At 54.0% G+C, this 23,136-nt stretch overlaps 1 protein-coding gene across 1 annotated transcript in view; it reads left to right on the top strand.

The window, feature by feature from the left end:
- The window catches only part of LOC144479707 (small conductance calcium-activated potassium channel protein 2-like), a 201,047-nt gene that overhangs the window by 103,849 nt on the left and 74,062 nt on the right, over positions 1-23,136 (top strand). The window contains exons 6-8 of the mRNA XM_078198737.1: positions 11,296-11,437; positions 13,349-13,459; positions 15,912-16,039. Coding sequence (XP_078054863.1) covers positions 11,296-11,437; positions 13,349-13,459; positions 15,912-16,039 — 381 coding nt within the window. The remainder of the gene's footprint in view (positions 1-11,295; positions 11,438-13,348; positions 13,460-15,911; positions 16,040-23,136) is intronic.

Here is a 23,136-nt window from a genome sequence, read left to right as displayed (position 1 = left end):
AAGGTAGGTGGCAGGACAAGTTGTGATGAGGATATTCTGATTCTGCAATGGGATAGCGATAGATTGGGTGACTGGGCAGAAACATGGCAAATGGAGTTTAATGTGGGGAAGTGTGAGGTCATGCACATTGGCAGAAGGAAGCAAAAGGCAGATTATTATCTCAATGGAGAGAGACTGTAGGTGAGTGAAGTGCAGAGGGATCTGGGTGTTCTAGTGCATGGATCACAAAAAGGTAGCAGGCAGGTCCAACAAGTAGTTAAGAAGGCGTAGGGTATTTTGGCCTTTATTGCAAAGGATTTGGAATTTAAAAATAGGGAGGTTTTTTGCGATTGTACAGGGTGTTGGTGAGGCCGCACCTGGAATACTGCGTACAGTTTTGGTCCCCTTATCTAAAAAAAGGATATGGTAACATTGGAGGCAGCCCAAAGGAGATTCCCCAGGCTAATTCCTGGGATGAGAGGGTTGTTCTATTAAGAGAGAATCAATAGTCTGGGTCTGTATTCCTTAGAGTTTAGAAGAGTGAGGGGCGACCTTATTCAAATCTATAAGATCCTGAGGTGGCTTGACAGGATAGATGGTGAGATGTTTCACTGGTGGGAGAGTCTCGAACAAGGGGACATCGCTACAAGATAAAGGGCTGGTTATTTAAAACTGAGGTGCGGAGAAATGTCTTCTCGCAGAGGGTGGTGAATCTCTGGAATTCTCTGCCCTTAAGGGTGATGGGGGCGGATCATTAGGAGTATTTAAAGTGGAGGTGGATAAATATTTGCTCGATCGAGGAATAGAGGGCGACTGGGAAATGGCACAGAAGAGGAGTTGAGACTGGCACAGATCAGCCATGATGGTATTGAATGGCGGGGCAGACTGGAAGGGCCGAGTGGCCACTCCTGCTTCTATTTCTTGTGCTCCGTGTTCTGTCCTAATGTATGAAATTCTGACAGAGCTGGACAGACTGAATCCAGGGATGTTGTTGGTTGGGGGTGTCCAGAACAAGGGGTCACAGTCTCAGGATTCAGGTCAGGATATTTAGGACTGGGATAGGGAGAAATGTCCTCACTCCGAGGGTGGTGAACCTGTGGAATTCTCTACCACAGGAAGCTGCGGAGGCGTGCGTGTCACTAAATGTATTTAAGAAAGAACTAAAGAGATTTTTAGACTTTAAAGGTGTCAAGGGTTATGGGGAGAGCGCAGGAGTGAGGTGTTGAGATAGAGGATCAGCCACGGTCACACTGAGTGGCAGAATGGCTGCATGGTGGGCTGAATGGCCAACTCCTCCTCCTATTTCTATGTTTAAGAGGGATTGGCAGAAAGCTTCGCTAGAAATGCCCTCAAACCCGTGGATGAATAATTTTTTAAAATAATTTAAACGTTTAATAAATTTGGACATCATGGCAGGTTATTAAAAATAAGCTGGAGAAGGTGCCCGCAGCACACTTCAACAAGGGGAGCTGGATAATAGGCCAAGTGTCTTGTTCCTGATTGCTGTTCACGGTAGAAAGACCCAGGTTCTACGTGCTTGCTCTCGATGGTCAGGCTGAAACTAATGGAAGTCAAGCCAATTTTGGAATTCTTCTCATGTGGACAGAATCATTCAAATTCTCCTCAACCATCTTCACTCAATCCAGAGAATCCACGTTCACTTTCTGTCTTCTGTGAGACATTGAGTTGAAGAAGCCAAATGCCAAGGAGGAGAATCAAAGGGGCTGTGAAAACCAAATCAGAACCTAATTATCCAGAAAATAATGGGTTCCTTTTCGAAGAAAAATAGCAGCGTTCCTCATTATGATAGCAATTCTCTGAGGCAAAACCAGGAACGGTGCCAACAACTAACACGTCCATTACAAACACACGATTCCGGCAGTTTGCCAAAACTATTTGCAACAATACACTCACGTTTCTTATTTGTGGAGGATGATGGTGTCCAAACCACAACCAATCCAAGTTCAACCTCAGCCCCGAGCCTGCAGCCCTGGATTGGTTAAATATTTGCCTAATTCATGTTGTACCCCAGTGTTATACAGTGACAGACCCGTCCCCACCAGTACTGTACCCCAGTGTTATACAGTGACAGACCCGTCCCCACCAGTACTGTGCCCCAGTGTTATACAGTGACAGACCCATCCCCACCAGTACTGTACCCCAGTGTTATACAGTGACAGACTCGTTCCCACCAGTACTGTACCCCAGTGTTATACAATGACAGACCCATCCCCACCAGTACTGTACCCCAGTGTTACACAGTGACAGACCCCGTCCCCACCAGTACTGTACCCCAGAGTTATACAGTGACAGCCCTGTCTCTACCAGTACTGTACCCCAGTGTTATACAGTGACAGACCCCGTCCCCACCAGTACAGTACCCCAGTGTTATACAATGACAGACCCATCCCCACCAGTACTGTACCCCAGTGTTATACAGTGACAGCCCTGTCTCTACCAGTACTGTACCCCAGTGTTATACAGTGACAGACCCGTCCTCATCAGTACTGTACCCCAGTGTTATACAATGACAGACCTGTCCCCACCAGTACTGTACCCGTGTTATACAGTGACAGACCCGTCCCCAGCAGAACTGCACCCCAGTGTTATACAGTAACAGATCCGTCCCCACCAGTACTGTACCCCAGTGTTATACAGTGACAGACCCGTCCCCACCAGTACTGTACCCCAGTGTTATACAGTGACAGACTCGTTCCCACCAGTACTGTACCCCAGTGTTATACAGTGACAGACACGTCTCCACCAAGTACTGTACCCCAGTGTTATACAATGACAGACCCATCCACACCAGTACTGTACCCCAGTGTTACACAGTGACAGACCCCGTCCCCACCAGTACTGTACCCCAGTGTTATACAGTGACAGACCCGTCCTCATCAGTACTGTACCCCAGTGTTATACAGTGACAGACCTGTCCCCACTAGTACTGTACCCCAGTGTTATACAGTGACAGACCCGTCCCCAGCAGTACTGTACCCCAGTGTTATACAGTGACAGACACGTCCCCACCAGCACTGTACCCCAGTGTTATACAGTGGCACGGTGAGGTGACATGGTGGCACAGTGGTTAGCATTGCTGCCTCATGGCACCAGGACCTGGGTTCAATTCCCGGCTTGGGTCAGTGTCTGTGGGGAGACTGCACGTTCTCCCCGTGTCTGCGTGGGTTTCCTCCGGGTGCTCCGGTTTCCTCCCACAGCCAAAGATATGTAGGTTAGGTGCATTGGCCGTGCTAAATTCTCTCTCAGTGTTTCCGAACAGGCACCAGAGTGTGGCGACTAGGGGATTTTCACAGTAACTTCATTACATTGTGAATGTAAGCTTATTTGTGACTAATTAAAAAACTTTACCTTTACATTAAACAGTGACAGACCCGTCCCCACCAGTACTGTACCCCCGTGTTATACAGTGACAGACCCATCCCCACCAGTACTGTACCCCAGTGTTACACAGTGACAGACCCATCCCCACCAGTACTGTACCCCAGTGTTATACAGTGACAGACCCGTCCCCACCAGTACTGTACCCCAGTGTTATACAGTGACAGACCCGTCCCCACCAGTACAGTACCCCCGTGTTATACAGTGACAGACCCGTCCCCACCAGTACTGTACCCCCGTGTTATACAGTGACAGACCCATCCCCACCAGTACTGTACCCCAGTGTTATACAGTGACAGACCCATCCCCACCAGTACTGTATCCCAGTGTTATACAGTGACAGACCCATCCCCACCAGTACTGTACCCCAGTGTTACACAGTGACAGACCCATCCCCACCAGTACTGTATCCCAGTGTTACACAGTGACAGACCCATCCCCACCAGTGCTGTACCCCAGTGTTATACAGTGACAGACCCATCCCCACCAGTACTGTACCCCCGTGTTATACAGTGACAGACCCATCCCCACCAGTGCTGTATCCCAGTGTTATACAGTGACAGACCCATCCCCACCAGTACTGTATCCCAGTGTTACACAGTGACAGACCCATCCCCACCAGTACTGTATCCCAGTGTTACACAGTGACAGACCCATCCCCACCAGTGCTGTACCCCAGTGTTATACAGTGACAGACCCGTCCCCACCAGTACTGTACCCCCGTGTTATACAGTGACAGACAGCATGGTTTTGTAAGAGGGAGGTCGTGCCTTACAAATTTGGTGGAGTTTTTTGAGGAAGTGACAAAAACGGTTGATGAAGGAAGGGCCGTGGATGTCGTCTATATGGATTTCAGTAAGGCATTTGACAAAGTCCCACATGGCAGGTTGGTTAAGAAGGTTAAGGCTCATGGGATACAAGGAGAAGTGGCTCGATGGGTGGAGAACTGGCTTGGCCATAAGAGACAGAGGGTAGTGGTCGAAGGGTCTTTTTCCGGCTGGAGGTCTGTGACCAGTGGTGTTCCGCAGGGCTCTGTACTGGGACCTCTGCTATTTGTGATATATATAAATGATTTGGAAGAAGGTGTAACTGGTGTAATCAGCAAGTTTGCGGATGACACGAAGATGGCTGGAATTGCGGATAGCGAAGAGCATTGTCGGGCAATACAGCAGGATATAGATAGGCTGGAAAATTGGGCGGAGAGGTGGCAGATGGAATTTAATCCGGATAAATGCGAAGTGATGCATTTTGGAAGAAATAATGTAGGGAGGAGTTATACAATAAATGGCAGAGTCATCAGGAGTATAGAAACACAGAGGGTCCTAGGTGTGCAAGTCCACAAATCCTTGAAGGTGGCAACACAGGTGGAGAAGGTGGTGAAGAAGGCATATGGTATGCTTGCCTTTATAGGACGGGGTATAGAGTATAAAAGCTGGAGTCTGATGATGCAGCTGTATAGAACGCTGGTTAGGCCACATTTGGAGTACTGCGTCCAGTTCTGGTCGCCGCACTACCAGAAGGACGTGGAGGCATTGGAGAGAGTGCAGAGAAGGTTTACCAGGATGTTGCCTGGTATGGAGGGTCTTAGCTATGAGGAGAGATTGGGTAGACTGGGGTTGTTCTCCTTGGAAAGACGGAGAATGAGGGGAGATCTAATAGAGGTATACAAGATTATGAAGGGTATAGATAGGGTGAACAGTGGGAAGCTTTTTCCCAGGTCGGAGGTGACGATCACGAGGGGTCACGGGCTCAAGCTGAGAGGGGCGAAGTATAACTCAGACATCAGAGGGACGTTTTTTACACAGAGGGTGGTGGGGGCCTGGAATGCGCTGCCAAGTAGGGTGGTGGAGGCAGGCACGCTGACATCGTTTAAGACTTACCTGGATAGTCACATGAGCAGCCTGGGAATGGAGGGGTACAAACGAGTGGTCTATTTGGACCAAGGAGCGGCACAGGCTTGGAGGGCCGAAGGGCCTGTTTCCTGTGCTGTACTGTTCTTTGTTCTTTGTTCTTTGACAGACCCGTCCCCACCAGTACTGTACCCCAGTGTTATATAGTGACAGACCTGTCCCCACCAGTACTGTACCCCAGTGTTATACAGCGACAGATCTGTCTCCACCAGTACTGTACCCCAGTGTTATACAGCGACAGATCTGTCTCCACCAGTACTGTACCCCAGTGTTATACAGCGACAGACCCATCCCCACCAGTACTGTACCCCAGTGTTATACAGTGACAGACCTGTCGCCACCAGTCCTGTACCCCAGTGTTATACAGCGATAGATCTGTCTCCACCAGTACTGTACCCCAGTGTTATACAGTGACAGACCCATTCCCACCAGTGCTGTACCCCAGTGTTGTACAGTGACAGACCCATTCCCATCAGTGCTGTACCCCAGTATTATACAGTAACAGACCCATCCCTACCAGTACAGTACCCCAGTGTTATGCAGTGACAGACCCGTCCCCATCAGTACTGTACCCCAGTGTTATGCAGTGACAGACCCGTCCCCACCAGCACTGTACCACAGTGTTATGCAGTGACAGACCCGTCCCCTCCAGTACTGTACCCCAGTGTTATACAGCGACAGATCTGTCTCCACCAGTACTGTACCCCAGTGTTATACAGTGACAGACTCGTCCCCACCAGTGCTGTACCCCAGTGTTATACAGTGACAGACCCATCCCCACCGGTACTGTACCCCAGTGTTATACAGTGACAGACCCGTCCCCACCAGTACTGTACCCCAATGTTATACAGTGACAGACCCATCCCCACCAGTACTGTACCCCAGTGTTATACAGTGACAGACCCATCCCCACCGGTACTGTACCCCAGTGTTATACAGTGACAGACCCGTCCCCACCAGTACTGTACCCCAATGTTATACAGTGACAGACCCATCCCCACCAGTACTGTACCCCAGTGTTATACAGTGACAGACCCGTCCCCACCAGTACTGTACCCCTGTGTTATACAGTGACAGGCCCGTCCCCACCAGTACTGTACCCCAGTGTTATACGGTGACAGACCCATCCCTACCAGCACTGTACCGCAGTGTTATATAGTGACAGACCCATCCCCACCAGCACTGTACCCCAGTGTTATATAGTGACAGACCCATCCCCACCAGTACTGAACCCCAGTGTTATACAGCGACAGACCCATCCCCACCAGTACTGTACCCCAGTGTTATACAGCGACAGACCCATCCCCACCAGTACTGTACCCGTGTTATACAGTGACAGACCTGTCCCCACCAGTACTGTACCCCAGTGTTATACAGCGACAGACCCATCCCCACCAGTACTGTACCCCAGTGTTATACAGCGACAGACCCATCCCCACCAGTACTGTACCCCTGTGTTATACAGTGACAGACCTGTCCCCACCAGTACTGTACCCCAGTGTTATACAGCGACAGACCCATCCCCACCAGTACTGTACCCCTGTGTTATACAGTGACAGACCTGTCCGCACCAGTACTGTACCCCTGTGTTATACAGTGACAGACCTGTCCCCACCAGTACTGTACCCCCGTGTTATGCAGTGACAGACCCATCCCCACCAGTACTGTACCCCAGTGTTATACAGTGACAGACCTGTCCCCACCAGTACTGTACCACAGTGTTATACAGTGACAGACCTGTCCCCACCTGTACTGTACCCCAGTGTTATAGTGACAGACCCATCCCCACCAGTACTGTACCCCAGTGTTATACAGTGACAGACCTGTCCCCACCAGTACTGTACCCCAGTGTTATACAGTGACTGACCCATCCCCACCTGTACTGTACCCCAGTGTTATACAGTGACAGACCCGTCCCCACCAGTACTGTACCCCAGTGTTATACAGTGACAGACCCGTCCCCACCAGTACTGTATCCCAGTGTTATACAGTGACAGACCCGTCCCCACCAGTACTGTACCCCAGTGTTATACAGTGACAGACCCATCCCCACCAGTACTGTACCCCAGTGTTATACAGAGACAGACCCGTCCCCACCAGTACTGTACCCCAGTGTTATACAGTGACAGACCTGTCCCCACCAGTACTGTACCCCAGTGTTATACAGTGACAGACCCGTCCCCGCCAGTACTGTACCCCAGCGTTATACAGTGACAGACCTGTCCCCCCCAGTACTGTACCCCAGTGTTATACAGTGACAGACCCATTCCCACCAGTACTGTACCCCAGTGTTATACACTGACAGACCCATTCCCACCAGTACTGTACCCCAGTGTTATGCAGTGACAGATCCATCTCCACCAGTACTGTACCCCAGTGTTAGACAGTGACAGACCCGTCCCCACCAGTACTGTACCCCCGTGTTATACAGTGACAGACCCATCCCCACCAGTACTGTACCCCAGTGTTATCCAGTGACAGACCCATCCCCACCAGTACTGTACCCCAGTGTTATACAGTGGCAGACCCATCGCCACCAGTACTGTACCCCAGTGTTATGCAGTGACAGACCCATCTCCACCAGTACTGTACCCCAGTGTTATACAGTGGCAGACCCATCGCCACCAGTACTGTACCCCAGTGTTATGCAGTGACAGACCCATCCCCACCAGTACTGTACCCCAGTGTTATACAGTGACAGACCCATCCCCACCAGTACTGTACCCCAGTGTTATACAGTGACAGACCCATCGCCACCAGTACTGTACCCCAGTGTTATACAGTGACAGACCCATCCCCACCAGTACTGTACCCCAGTGTTATACAGTGACAGACCCATCGCCACCAGTACTGTACCCCAGTGTTATGCAGTGACAGTCCCATCTCCACCAGTACTGCACCCCAGTGTTATACAGCGACAGACCCATCCCCACCAGTACTGTACCCCAGTGTTATGCAGTGACAGACCCATCCCCACCAGTACTGTACCCCAGTGTTATACAGTGACAGACCCATCCCCACCAGTACTGTACCCCAGTGTTATACAGTGACAGACCCATCCTCATCAGTGCTGTACCCCAGTGTTATGCAGTGACAGACCCATCTCCACCAGTACTTCACCCCAGTGTTATACAGTGACAGACCCATCCTCATCAGTGCTGTACCCCAGTGTTATGCAGTGACAGACCCATCTCCACCAGTACTTCACCCCAGTGTTATACAGTGACAGACCCATCCTCATCAGTGCTGTACCCCAGTGTTATACAGTGACAGACCCGTCCCCACCAGCATTGTACCCCAGTGTTATCCAGTGGCAGACCCGTCCCCATCAGTACTGTACCCCAGTGTTATACAGTGACAGACCCGTCCCCGCCAGTACTGTACCCCAGTGGTACACAGTGACAGACCCGTCCACACCAGCATTGTACCCCAGTGTTATCCAGTGGCAGACCCGTCCCCACCAGTACAGTACCCCAGTGTTATACAGTGACAGACCCGTCCCCACCAGTACTGTACCCCAGTGTTATACAGTGACAGACCCGTCCCCACCAGTACTGTACCCCAGTGTTATACAGTGACAGACCCGTCCCCATCAGTACTGTACCCCAGTGTTATACGGTGACAGACACATCCCCACCAGTACTGTACCCCAGTGTTATACAGTGGCAGACCCGTCCCCACCAGTACTGTACCCCAGTGTTATCCAGTGACAGACCCGTCCCCACCAGTACTGTACCCCAGTGTTACACAGTGACAGACACATCCCCACCAGTACTGTACCCCAGTGTTATACAGTGACAGACCCATCCCCACCAGTACCATACCCCAGTGTTATATAGTGACAGACCCATCCCCACCAGTACTGTACCCCAGTGTTATACAGTGACAGACCCGTCCCCAGCAGTACCGTACCCCAGTGTTATACAGTGACAGACCCATCCCCACCGGTACTGTACCCCAGTTTTATACAGTGAGAGGCCTGTTGGGTGTAATTCCCGTTGGTTGAGTTACCGGTCACTCTCTCATCATGAGCGTCTGTGGGAGCTCTCAGCTCGCTCCCCTCTCTGGGTCCCTCCATCAGCCTGTGTGTGTGTGTTTGAATGAGGGACAGCAACTGGAAGCCTGCAAGGAACCCCAGCAGGTTCTCTGCCCGGTGAGCGCTCTGCCCCTGTTGGGTTAATACCCAGCGGCAGAGAGACTGGGCCCTTAGATGGGTATTGATTATCAAGTCAATGTCCTCAGTTGGAGGCATCCACTCGCCCTCCCAGCACTGACCGAACTGGGCTACAGGCGGGAAAACAACTCCATTCAATGTGGTGGCCATACATCATCCTCTCGCCCAATCAAATGCGAGCTTCTCCCCGCCACCATTCTCACCACAGCGAAGGGCATTAAACTCAACGCTGGAGCTACAGAGGGGCATTGGCTGGGTCAGAGAGTGGGCTGGGATTCCGAACCGTTTTCCCAGTGTGAGTCACTGTCTCCCAGATATGGATGGGTGAGGGAGCAACGGAAAGCTCTGGGAAGAAGGAGGATGGTAAGTACAAGGACAGATAGGAGACCCTCTCTTCTCCTAATTATTCGACAATAATTATGAATGCTACACTTTCTTCAGCAATATCAGCCTCTGTGGAGATGCTTTCTGAGTGCAGTGAACAGTGAGTTCCGTTGTGGGCACCGCTCTCCAGGGAGGACACCCTGCCCCTGGAGAGGGTGTTGTGCAGAATGATACTGAAGCTAAAAGGATTAAATCATAAACAAAGGTTATATAGTCTGGCTTCATATTCACTCAAGTTACAAGATGCAGAGATGAACGAATTCAGTTGTTTTAGAATCATACAGTGTAGAACGAGGCCATTCGGCCCATTGAGTCTGCACCGACCACAATCCCACCCAGGCCCTATCCTCAGAACTCCATGCATTAACCCTAGCTAGTCCCACTGACACTAAGCAGCAAATTAGCTTGGTCAATCCACCTAACCCGCACATCTTTGGACTGTGGGAGGAAACCGGAGCACCCGGAGGAAACCCACGCAGACACGGGGAGAATGTGCAAACTCCACACAGACAGTGACCCAAGCCGGGAATCGAACCCGGGTCCCTGGCGCTGTGAGGCAGCAGTGCTAACCACTGTGCTACCGTGCCGCCTGTTTGAGGCTTTGATCGGATCGATAGAAAGAAACTATTTCCTCTGGTCAGGGCAAGGCCAAAACAAGGAGACAGAACCTTACAGTTAGATCCTGATTACTCAGGAGTAATGGCAGGAAGCAGTGCCTCATGGAAAGGGGAATGGGAATCTGGAACTGCCTCAGAAAGGTGCTAATCTGAGAATCAACTGAAAATCTCAAAACTGACATTGAGAGATTTCTGGTGGATACGGGGATGAAGGGGATTAAGGATTACATAACCAAGGTAGGTAGATGGAGTTCAAATACAGATCAGCCATTGATGGGGCAACAGACTCAAAGGGCTGAGTGGCCTCCTCCTGTTCCTCTGCCCCCTGAACCACTGCTTCCCATTTTACCATCCTCTCTCTGTCATTCCATTCATCAAATCCCTATAGTGCAGAAGGAGGCCATTTGGCCTATCGAGTCTGTACCAACCCACCCAGGCTCTATTCTGATCGTCCCACCCCTTCTACTCCCCCTGATACTAGGGTCAATTTAGCATGGCCAATCAACCCAACCTGCACATCTTTGGACTGTGGGAGGAAACCGGAGCACCCGGAGGAAACCCACGCAGACACGGGGAGAACGTGCAGACTCCACACAGACAGTGACCCAAGCCGGGAATCAAACCCGGGTCCCTGGCGCAGTGAGGCAGCAGTGCCACCCTTCAGTTTTGCTGTACTGCACTGTGAGCTATTCACCCTTGGTGTGCTGCACTGACTGCCTCAACACTTCCGTGTGAAGGAAAGGACATTTTGGTGTTTTTTTGGATGTGTCTGTTGATCTCTGCTCCGATACCGGAATGTTCCTCACGACCATCTGCTTTCAACCCAAAACAGATATCATGATAAACAGGAAGTCACCAGCAACTTTTTAGGAGCAATGTGGCTAATTTCAATTACGTTTCTGTCGATTGGATACGGGGATATGGTGCCTCATACGTACTGTGGAAAAGGAGTCTGCCTTCTCACGGGGATTATGGTAAGATTAAATGATAAAATTACCGATAGGATTGAGGGATATGGGGACAGGGTGAGATTGAGGGATATGGGGAGAGAGTGGGATTGAGGGATATGGGGAGAGGGTGGGGATTGAGGGATATGGGGACAGGCTGGGATTGAGGGATATGGGGACAGGGTGGGGATTGAGGGATATGGGGGAGGGTGGGATTGAGGGATATGGGGACAGGGTGGGGATTGAGGGATATGGGGCAGGGCAGGATTGAGGGATATGGAGACAGGGTGGGATTGAGGGATATGGGGACAGGGTGGGGATTGAGGGGTATGGGGCAGGGCAGGATTGAGGGATATGGGGACAGGGTGGGATTGAGGGGTATGGGGACAGGGTGGGGATTGAGGGATATGGGGCAGGGCAGGATTGAGGGATATGGAGACAGGGTGGGATTGAGGGATATGGGGACAGGGTGGGGATTGAGGGGTATGGGGCAGGGCAGGATTGAGGGATATGGGGACAGGGTGGGATTGAGGGGTATGGGGACAGGGTGGGGATTGAGGGATATGGGGACAGGGTGGGATTGAGGGATATGGGGCAGGGCAGGATTGAGGGATATGGAGACAGGGTGGGATTGAGGGATATGGGGACAGGGTGGGGATTGAGGGGTATGGGGGAGGGCGGGATTGAGGGATATGGGGACAGGGTGGGATTGAGGGATATGGGGACAGGGTGGGGATTGAGGGGTATGGGGCAGGGCAGGATTGAGGGATATGGGGACAGGGTGGGATTGAGGGGTATGGGGGAGGGCGGGATTGAGGGATATGGGGACAGGGTGGGATTGAGGGATATGGGGACAGGGTGGGATTGAGGGATATGGGGTCAATTGGGATTGAGGGATATGGGGGCAGGGTGGGATTGAGGTATATGGGGGAGGGTGGGATTGCGGGATATGGGGACAGGGTGGGATTGAGGGATATGGGGACAGGGTGGGATTGAGGGATATGGGGACAGGGTGGGATTGAGGTATATGGAGGAGGGTGGGATTGCGGGATATGGAGACAGGGTGGGATTGAGGTACCTGTTAAAATGTCTTTTAAATGTTGTAATTGTACCCGCCTCCACCACCTCCTCTGGCAGCTCATTCCATACACGCACCACCCTCTGTGTGAAAAGGTTGCCCCTCGGGTCCCTTTTAAGTCTTTCCCCTCTCACCTTTAACTTATGCCCTCTAGTTTTGGACTCTCCTGCCCTGGGGAAAAGACCTTGGCTATTCACCTTCTCTGTGCCCCGCATGATTTTATAAACCTCTGTAAGGTCACCCCTTATCCTCCTATGCTACAGGGAAAAAAGTCCCAGCCTATCCATCCTCTCCTTAAAATCCGAACCTTCCAGTCCCGGTAACATCCTTGTAATTCCTTTTTGCCCCCTTTCCAGTTTAATAACATCCTTCCTATAGCGGGGCGACCAGAATCGTACCCAGTTCTCCAAAGGTGGCCTTATCAATGTCTGGTACAGTTGTGACGTTGCGTCCCAACTCCTGCACTCAATGCTCTGACTGATGAGTGCAAGATGAATCTCGACTGTTGGTCAAACAGCCAATTATTATAAAAGAGAGGAAGAAGTGCATTCCTATAGCGCCGTTAACATCCTGCAGTGTTTTACAGTCAGTGAGATACTTTTGGAAACATAGTCATTGCTTTAATGAAGGCAACATTCCTTCAAAGTGCATCCAAAAACCAAAAAAAATGAAAGGAAAAAGGATAAACGCTTTTCTCTGCCTCGCGGTGTGATCTCTCTCCGGCTTCCCTCTCTGCGAGATAAACCTGGAATTTCTGCAGACTCCGAGTCTTCGGCGGGAGTGTAGGTGATTGGTTTGGGAGCTGGGAATCTGCCTGTTTACTTGTATATTTGTGTATGGTAATTTTGATTCTTTTGAAGGGAGCTGGGTGCACAGCACTTGTGGTCGCTGTGGTGGCTCGGAAACTAGAACTTACCAAAGCGGAGAAGCATGTGCACAACTTCATGATGGACACACAGCTAACGAAGCGGGTAAGAGCTTGTTATCACCGCACACCGCGAGGGCCTGGGCTCACCCTCCCTGTTAAACATAACATGTCCCCCCACACACAACCACAGCATTCCCTCCAGCTCCATCTGTCTCCTCACGGCGGCACAGTGGTTAGTACTGCTGCCTCACAGCGCCAGGGACCCGGGTTTGATTCCTGACTTGTGTCACTGTCTATGTGGAGTTTGCATGTTCTCCCCGTATCTGCGTGGGTTTCCTCCAGGTGTGCCAGTTTCCTCCCACAGCCCAAAAGATGTGCTGGTTACGTGCATTGGCCGTGCTAAGTTCTCCCTCAGTGTACCCGAACAGGCACCAGAGTGTGGCGGCTAGGGGATTTTCACAGTAACTTCATTGCAGTGTGAATGTAAGCCTTACTTGTGACACTAATAAATAAACTTCAAAACTTTCCAAGCTGAATCTTGTCTCCAAACTGGGATCTGTTCTAACCTCTGGTTGGCTGCCCATTCTCAGGAGAAAGAATAGGAGTAAGATTTGTGGCCAATCTTTCTTTGCTTCTTTTCTTGATCCAAAGGAAGATCAGAAGGAACAAATTTGCATTTAAATAGCAACTTGCTGCATCCTTGGGATATCCCAGGTGTGTCATAACCAATGAAATTCTTTCAAAGTGTGGTCACTATTGTGGGAAACGTAGCAGCCAATTCGTGCACAGCAAGATCTCACACACACACAGCAATGTGATAATGACCAGATAATCTGTTCCATTGAGGGAGGAATGTTAATCAAGACACCAGGGATAACTCCCCTGCTCTTCTTCAAAATACTGGCCATGTAATCTTTCCCATCCCCCCGAGGGGGCAGGTAGGGTCTCTCGGTTTCATGTCTCCTCACAGTGTAGCACTTCCATAAGATATAGGAGCACAATTTGGCCATTCGGCCCATTGAGTCTGCTCCGTCATTCGATCATTGCTGATATGTTTCTCAAACTCATTTTTCCATCTTTTCCCTGTAACCTTTGATCCCCTTTACCAATCAAGAACCTATCTATCTCTGTCTTAAAGACACTCAATGACCTGGCCTCCACAGCCTTCTGTGGCAATGAATTCCACAGATTCACCACCCTCTGGCTGAAGAAATTCCTCCTCATCTCTGTTTTAAAGGGCCGTCTCTTTACTCTGAGGCTGTGCCCTCGGATCCCAGTCTCTCTGACTAATGGAACCATCTTCCCCACGTCCACTCTATCCAGGCCTTTCAGTATTCTGTAAGTTTCAATGAGATCCCCCCCCCCCCTCATCCTTCTAAACTCCATCAAGTACAGACCCAGAGCGCTCAAACACACCTCATACTTCCTCAGAATTGGCACTGGGAACACCAGCCTGGATTTTCTGCTCAAGTCTCCAGTGTTGGACTTGAACCCACAGCGAGCTGACTCTGAGACAAGAGTGTTACCCACTGGGCCGTGGCTGCGCCTGAGAGAATCAATGGCTTCAGGAAAGCAGAAGGGAGGAAATTAGTGTGAATAAACAGGACACGCAACCAATATTATGGTATGAGGTTGCATAGCAACTCGAAACCTCAGGCATAGGTTCGTAGAATCATAGAATCCCTACAGTGCAAAAGGATGCCGTTTGGCCCATCGAGCCTGCACTGATAACAATCCCACCCAGGCCTTATCCCCAAAACCCACATATTTACCCTGCTAATGCCCCTGAATGTGAGGGGCAATTTAACAAGGCCAATCCACCTAACCCGCACATCCGTGGGAGGAAATCGGAGCACCTGGAGGAAATACAGACAGATACGGGGAGAATAGAGTCATTGAGTCATAGAGGTTTATAGCATGGAAACAGGCCCTTCGGCCCAACTTGTCCATGCCGCCCTTTCTTTTTAAAATCCCTAAGCTAATGCCAATTGCCCGCATTTGGCCCATATCCCTCTGTACCCATCGTACCCGTGTAACTATCTAAATGCTTTTTAAAAGATAAAATTGTACCCGCCTCTACTACTACCTCTGGCAGCTTGTTCCAGACACTCACCATCCTCTGTGTGAACGAATTGCCCTTCTGGACCCTTTGGTATCTCTCCCCTCTCATCTTAAACCTATGCCCTCTAGTTTTAGACTCCCCTACCTTTGGGAAAAGATATTGACTATCTACCTTGTCTATGCCCCTCATTATTTTATAGACCTTTATAAGGTCACCCCTCAGCCTCCACGCTCCAGAGAAAAAAGTCCCAGTCTATCCAGCCTCTCCTTATAATTCAATCCATCAAGTCCCAGTAGCATCCTAGTAAATGTTCAAACTCCGCACAGACAGTGACCCGAGTCGAGAGTCGAAACCCGGGTCCCTAATGTGAAGGATCCATACACCGAAACATATTGTCCATCCGGTATTGTACAAAAAGAATTGAAGGGCACCTTGCTTAACAAAGTTTCCATCTTCCAACACTTGTCGCTGATTTCCATTTGATTTCTTTCAGGTAAAAAACACTGCTGCCAATGTACTCAGGGAAACGTGGCTGATTTATAAACACACAAAACTGGTGAAGAAGATAGACCATGCCAAAGTACGCAAACACCAACGGAAATTTCTACAAGCTATCCATCAGTGAGTAGTCGGCCTCTGAGGTTCCCTCCGAAGGCTTTCCTCAGTTTATTTCTGCTAATGTCCTATAGAATCCCACCTCTCAGGAACCCCCCACCCCCCCCGCTCTCCTTGTACCACTGCCTCAGTTGACTCTCTCTCACATGTTTTGCCGTTCCTCGGAGGTCACAGAATCTGTGATAACCAGCTGTGTAATTTTACCCTGGATAAAAGCAAATTACTGCGGATGCTGGAATCTGAAACCCAAAAGAGAAAACGCTGGAAAATCTCAGCAGGTCTGGCAGCATCTGTAAGGAGAGAAAAGAGCTGACGTTTCGAGTCCAGGTGACCCTTTGTCAAAACCCTTTCTTTGCCAGACCTGCTGAGGTTTTCCAGCATTTTCTCTTTTGGTGTCATTTTCTTCTCTGCTGAATGGACATTTTAAAACTTCAACATAGAAAAATTCCGTTGCTTCCCCGCTGTCCACCCTTCAACCCGATAGCGTTTGATAATTCCTAGCCTCATTGGATATCCATTAGCCTAGTCTACAATCCCTGTGGGACAGGGTAACGAGTCCTGAGTTCACATTTAAAATCTCCTTCGTATGTGATTGATCTGCACTCAAATGGTTCTTCTAACTTTCCAGTGACTCGCCTGGGACACTCACCCATCGCCATAATCCAGTCTTATTCTTCTCACTGCCCCACTCTCTCGTTCAACTCTTTATTTCCCCGTTGTCTTTCTCTGCTGAGAAAAACAAGGGCAGGTGTTCAAACTCCATGTCTCTGTACCTGACCTTGTGTATATCTGCCTATCGTCTCATCTCTCAGTCTGTCTGCGTGTCTGTCCATCGAATGCATTTACTGGCAAACATTTCAACAATTCTTCAGATTTCAAGATTGACGAGTGACCGGATAGGATGAGGAATGGCCGAGACCTTCAGATGGCACGCAGTGCATTGAATCTGCAATGGTCACTGTGTCTGCGATGAAGGCAGTGAGGGAGATGTGTTGGGGCGTAGGGGGTGGAAGGTGGGAGCAGCTTTGTTTGTCTGGACCAGGAGAGGAAACACTGGGATTGGGGGAATGAGGAGGAGGTACTGGTGGGAAGGGTCCAGTATCTTTGTTCCAGCTATCATTGAGGCAAGTTTTTAATTCATTCAAGGGATGTGGGTGTCGCTGGCTAGGCCACCATTGCCCACCCCTAGCTGTCCTTGAGAAGGTGGTGGTGAGCTGCCTTCTTGAACCCACTGTAGTCTATGAGGTGTAGGTACACCCACAGTGCTGTTAGGGAGGGAGTACCAGGATTTTGACCCAGCGACAGTGAAGGAACAATTATATATTTCCAAGTCAGGATGGTGAGCCGCTTGGCGGGGGAACTTGGTAGTGTTTCCATGTACCTAGATGGTTGAGATCACGGGTTTGGAAGGTTCTGCTGAAGGAGCCTTAGTGAGTTGCTGCGGTGGATCTTGTTGATGGTTCACACGGCTGCCACTGTGTGTCAGTGGTGGAGGGAGTGAATGTTGAAGCTATGAATGGGGTGCCAAACAAGGGAGCTGCTTTGTCCTGGATGGTGTTGAGCTTCTTAAGCGGTTGTTAATCGCTAAACCATTCAGGAATAAACCAGTTGCAGTGATGGACAAAATCTTTGTTTCCCGTTCCACATCAGCACGATTAATGGAAGTTGGTGCCCTGAGTTTTGTACAGAATGATAACTGCAGATATCTCCAGCGTCCAAATCACCAAGCGGATACAGTGCAGACGTTTCAGTGTGAGCATGTGGTACCCAGACCCAGTAAGATTGTACGTGGCCAGAGTGAATAACAGAGAGTTTAGCTCAGGTATTGGACGCCCCGTTGCAATCAAACCTCCCTCTTAGAAGAAAGAAAATGAAAATCTGAAATAAACAGAAAATGCTTCAATCACACGGCTGCTCCATTAACCTTCACAAGAGCATCCCAATAATGCAGATCATATTTGCTTTGTGTATTTAATGTAAATACGATGTCGCGGGGGTTTCACTGGAAGCTGTTTAACAATGAAAGGGATGTCAGCGCAAGGGAATGAAAGCTGGCTGAAAGAGGTGGGATTTAAGAAGAGACTTAGAGGAACAGAGAAAGGTGGAGAGGTTCCTCGAGGAAGTTTAGGACACAAGTAGGAAAAAGCACAACTGTGAAACGAGGGGCCTTTAAAACTAGGGATGAGCAAAAGGCCAGAACTGCAACATGGGGGGAGAGCGCGGAACCGAGTGTGGGGGAGTGTGGAGGGGAGAGTGGGGAACCCAGTGTGGGGGAGTGTGGAGGGGAGAGTGGGGAACCCAGTGTGGGGCAGCGTGGGGGGGAGAGTGGGGAACCCAGTGTGGGGGAGTGTGGAGGGGAGAGTGGGGAACCCAGTGTGGGGCAGCGTGGGGGGGAGTGCGGGGAACCCAGTGTGGGGCAGTGCGGGGGGAGGGGGGGGAACCCAGTGTGGGGCAGCGTGGGGGGGAGAGCGGGGAACCCAGTGTGGGGCAGCGTGGGGGGGAGAGCGGGGAACCCAGTGTGGGGCAGCGTGGGGGGGAGAGCGGGGAACCCAGTGTGGGGCAGCCGGGGGGAGAGCGGGGAACCCAGTGTGGGGCAGCGCGGGGGGGAGAGCGGGGAACCCAGTGTGGGGCAGTGCGGGGAACCCAGTGTGGGGCAGTGCGGGGGGGGAGAGCGGGGAACCCAGTGTGGGGCAGCGTGGGGGGGAGAGCGGGGAACCCAGTGTGGGGCAGCGCGGGGGGGAGAGCGGGGAACCCAGTGTGGGGCAGCGCGGGGGAGAGCCGGGAACCCAGTGTGGGGCAGTGCGGGGGGGAGAGCGGGGAACCCAGTGTGGGGCAGTGCGGGGGGAGAGCGGGGAACCCAGTGTGGGGCAGCGTGGGGGGGAGAGCGGGGAACCCAGTGTGGGGCAGCGCGGGGGGGAGAGCGGGGAACCCAGTGTGGGGCAGTGCGGGGGGAGAGCGGGGAACCCAGTGTGGGGCAGTGCGGGGGGAGAGCGGGGAACCCAGTGTGGGGCAGTGCGGGGGGGAGAGCGGGGAACCCAGTGTGGGGCAGTGCGGGGGGGAGAGCGGGGAACCCAGTGTGGGGCAGCGCGGGGGGAGAGCGGGGAACCCAGTGTGGGGCAGTGCGGGGGGAGAGCGGGGAACCCAGTGTGGGGCAGTGCGGGGGGGGGGGGGGGGAGAGCGGGGAACCCAGTGTGGGGCAGTGCGGGGGGGGGGGGGAGAGCGGGGAACCCAGTGTGGGGCAGTGCGGGGGGAGAGCGGGGAACCCAGTGTGGGGCAGTGCGGGGGGGGGGGGGAGAGCGGGGAACCCAGTGTGGGGCAGTGCGGGGGGGGTGGGAGAGCGGGGAACCCAGTGTGGGGCAGTGCGGGGGGAGAGCGGGGAACCCAGTGTGGGGCAGCGCGGGGGAGAGAGCGGGGAACCCAGTGTGGGGCAGCGCGGGGGGGAGAGCGGGGAACCCAGTGTGGGGCAGTGCGGGGGGGAGAGCGGGGAACCCAGTGTGGGGCAGCGTGGGGGGGAGAGCAGGGAACCCAGTGTGGGGCAGCGCGGGGGAGAGAGCGGGGAACCCAGTGTGGGGCAGCGCGGGGGGGAGAGCGGGGAACCCAGTGTGGGGCAGCGCGGGGGGGAGAGCGGGGAACCCAGTGTGGGGCAGCGCGGGGGGGAGAGCGGGGAACCCAGTGTGGGGCAGTGCGGGGGGGAGAGCGGGGAACCCAGTGTGGGGCAGCGCGGGGGGAGAGCGGGGAACCCAGTGTGGGGCAGTGCGGGGGGGGAGAGCGGGGAACCCAGTGTGGGGCAGCGCGGGGGGGAGAGCGGGGAACCCAGTGTGGGGCAGCGCGGGGGGAGAGCGGGGAACCCAGGGTGGGGCAGTGCGGGGGGAGAGCGGGGAAGCCAGTGTGGGGCAGTGCGGGGGGGGAGCAGGGAACCCAGTGTGGGGCAGCGCGGGGGGAGAGCGGGGAACCCAGTGTGGGGCAGCGCGGGGGGGAGAGCGGGGAACCCAGTGTGGGGCAGCGCGGGGGGGAGAGCGGGGAACCCAGTGTGGGGCAGCGCGGGGGGGGAGCAGGTAAGCCAGTGTGGGGCAGCGCGGGGGAGAGAGCGGGGAACCCAGTGTGGGGCAGCGCGGGGGAGAGCGGGGAACCCAGTGTGGGGCAGTGCGGGGGGAGAGCGGGGAACCCAGTGTGGGGCAGCGTGGGGGGGAGAGCGGGGAACCCAGTGTGGGGCAGTGCGGGGGGAGAGCGGGGAACCCAGTGTGGGGCAGTGCGGGGGGGAGAGCGGGGAACGCAGTGTGGGGCAGCGCGGGGGGGAGAGCGGGGAACCCAGTGTGGGGCAGTGCGGGGGGAGAGCGGGGAACGCAGTGTGGGGCAGCGCGGGGGGAGAGCGGGGAACCCAGTGTGGGGCAGCGCGGGGGGGAGAGCGGGGAACCCAGTGTGGGGCAGCGCGGGGGGGAGAGCGGGGAACCCAGTGTGGGGCAGCGCGGGGGGGAGAGCGGGGAACCCAGTGTGGGGCAGTGCGGGGGGAGAGCGGGGAACCCAGTGTGGGGCAGTGCGGGGGGGAGAGCGGGGAACCCAGTGTGGGGCAGTGCGGGGGGAGAGTGGGGAACCCAGTGTGGGGCAGCGCGGGGGAGAGCGGGGAACCCAGTGTGGGGCAGCGCGGGGGGAGAGCGGGGAACCCAGTGTGGGGCAGTGCGGGGGGGGGGGGGGGGGGGGAGAGCGGGGAACCCAGTGTGGGGCAGCGCGGGGGGGAGAGCGGGGAACCCAGTGTGGGGCAGTGCGGGGGGGAGAGCGGGGAACCCAGTGTGGGGCAGTGCGGGGGGAGGGGGGGGGGGAGCGGGGAACCCAGTGTGGGGCAGTGCGGGGGGAGAGCGGGGAACCCAGTGTGGGGCAGCGCGGGGGAGAGCGGGGAACCCAGTGTGGGGCAGCGCGGGGGGAGAGCGGGGAACCCAGTGTGGGGCAGTGTGGGGGGGGGGGGGGGGGGGGGGGAGAGCGGGGAACCCAGTGTGGGGCAGTGCGGGGGGAGAGCGGGGAACCCAGTGTGGGGCAGTGCGAGGGGAGAGCGAGGAACCCAGTGTGGGGCAGTGCGGGGGGAGAGCAGGGAACCCAGTGTGGGGCAGTGCGGGGGGAGAGCGGGGAACCCAGTGTGGGGCAGCGCGGGGGGGAGAGCGGGGAACCCAGTGTGGGGCAGTGCGGGGGGAGAGCGGGGAACCCAGTGTGGGGCAGTGCGGGGGGAGAGCGGGGAACCCAGTGTGGGGCAGCGCGGGGGGAGAGCGGGGAACCCAGTGTGGGGCAGTGCGGGGGGAGAGCGGGGAACCCAGTGTGGTGCAGTGCGGGGGGAGGGGGGGGGAGCGGGGAACCCAGTGTGGGGCAGCGCGGGGGGAGAGCGGGGAACCCAGTGTGGGGCAGTGCGGGGGGAGGGGGGGGGAGCGGGGAACCCAGTGTGGGGCAGTGCGGTGGGAGGGCGGGGGGAGCGGGGAACCCAGTGTGGGGCAGCGCGGGGGGAGAGCGGGGAACCCAGTGTGGGGCAGTGCGGGGGGAGAGCGGGGAACCCAGTGTGGGGCAGTGCGGGGGGGAGAGCGGGGAACCCAGTGTGGAGCAGCGCGGGGGGGAGAGCGGGGAACCCAGTGTGGGGCAGTGCGGGGGGGAGAGCGGGGAACCCAGTGTGGGGCAGCGCGGGGGGAGAGCGGGGAACCCAGTGTGGGGCAGTGCGGGGGGAGAGCGGGGAACCCAGTGTGGGGCAATGCAGTTGTTGTGGAACGACCACCCAACATTAAAGAACTCACACACCTTCCATCCCTTGAAAGGAAGTTTGGGGCCTGAAACCCTGGCAGCGACCAACTGGAACGGTGCGCTGCCACCATTGCCCAACAGCTCAGGCGGTTCCGTACTGGCATGAGCACCTCATTGAGAGCCGATGGGCAGTGGGAGGTTCAGCTCACGGAGCAGGGTGACAGTTAGTCTGTCGTCTGGAAAGGTAAAGCAGAAGCTGGTTTCTCTCCCCATGGTGCCGGCTTCCCCATTAGAAACAATGAGGCGGCGCTCAGGGACTCCCCCTGTGGGATAAACAAACACTTTCTCACCCTTCACCTCACTCGAGCCCAGAGCCGCTGTGCTGAGCAGCGCGTACGGCCCAATACTGGAAGCTGCAGTTGGGTCCAAAGAGGAATTGTACTCCAGCCTCAAGCAACCATCGACCCGAGTCATAAGAACATAAGAAATAGGAGCAGGAGTAGGCCATCTAGCCCCTCAAGCCTGCCCCGCCATTCAACAAGATCATGGCTGATCTGAAGTGGATCAGTTCCACCTACCCGCCTGATCCCTATAACCCCTAATTCCCTTACCGATCAGGAATCCATCTATCCATGATTTAAACATATTCAACAAGGTAGCCTCCACCACTTCAGTGGGCAGAGAATTCCAGAGATTCACCACCCTTTGAGAGAAGAAGTTCCTTCTCAACTCTGTCCTAAACTGACCCCCCTTTATTTTGAGGCTGTGCCCTCTAGTTCTAGCTTCCTTTCTAAGTGGAAAGAATCTCTCCACCTCTACCCTATCCAGCCCCTTCATTATCTTATAGGTCTCTATAAGATCCCCCCTCAACCTTCTAAATTCCAACGAGTACAAATCCAATCTGCTCAGTCTCTCCTCATAATCAACACCCCTCATCTCTGGTATCAACCTGGTGAACCTTCTCTGCACTCCCTCCAAGGCCAATATATCCTTCCGCAAATAAGGGGACCAATACTGCACACAGTATTCCAGCTGCGGCCTCACCAGTCCCAGCAAGCTACAAGCTGATCCTTCTTGGAAACTTCAACACCAGAGTTGGAAAGAGCACAGACCCCTGGGGAGGGGTCATCGGCAGTGAGAGGGGGAGGGAAATCCAACACCAACTGCACTCTGCTCCTGACAGAATGCCGAGAACACGGCCTTGTTATAACCAACACCTTGTTCTGTCAGAGAGACAAGTACAACACCCTCACTCCGAGCACTGGGCATCGGAGTGACTGTATCACCGTCTGAGTGAGGGACCGTGAGGACAGGAATATCACCCGCACCGTGTGGGCAGCCAGCAACTGCGGGACTGACCACCATCCAATCCGCTCTCCGCTCAACAT

Source organism: Mustelus asterias, chromosome 26, assembly GCF_964213995.1.
Source record: "Mustelus asterias chromosome 26, sMusAst1.hap1.1, whole genome shotgun sequence".
Classification (NCBI taxonomy): domain Eukaryota; kingdom Metazoa; phylum Chordata; class Chondrichthyes; order Carcharhiniformes; family Triakidae; genus Mustelus; species Mustelus asterias.
Note: the sequence above shows the minus strand (reverse complement) of the source record. Positions and strands in the feature narration are given on the sequence as shown.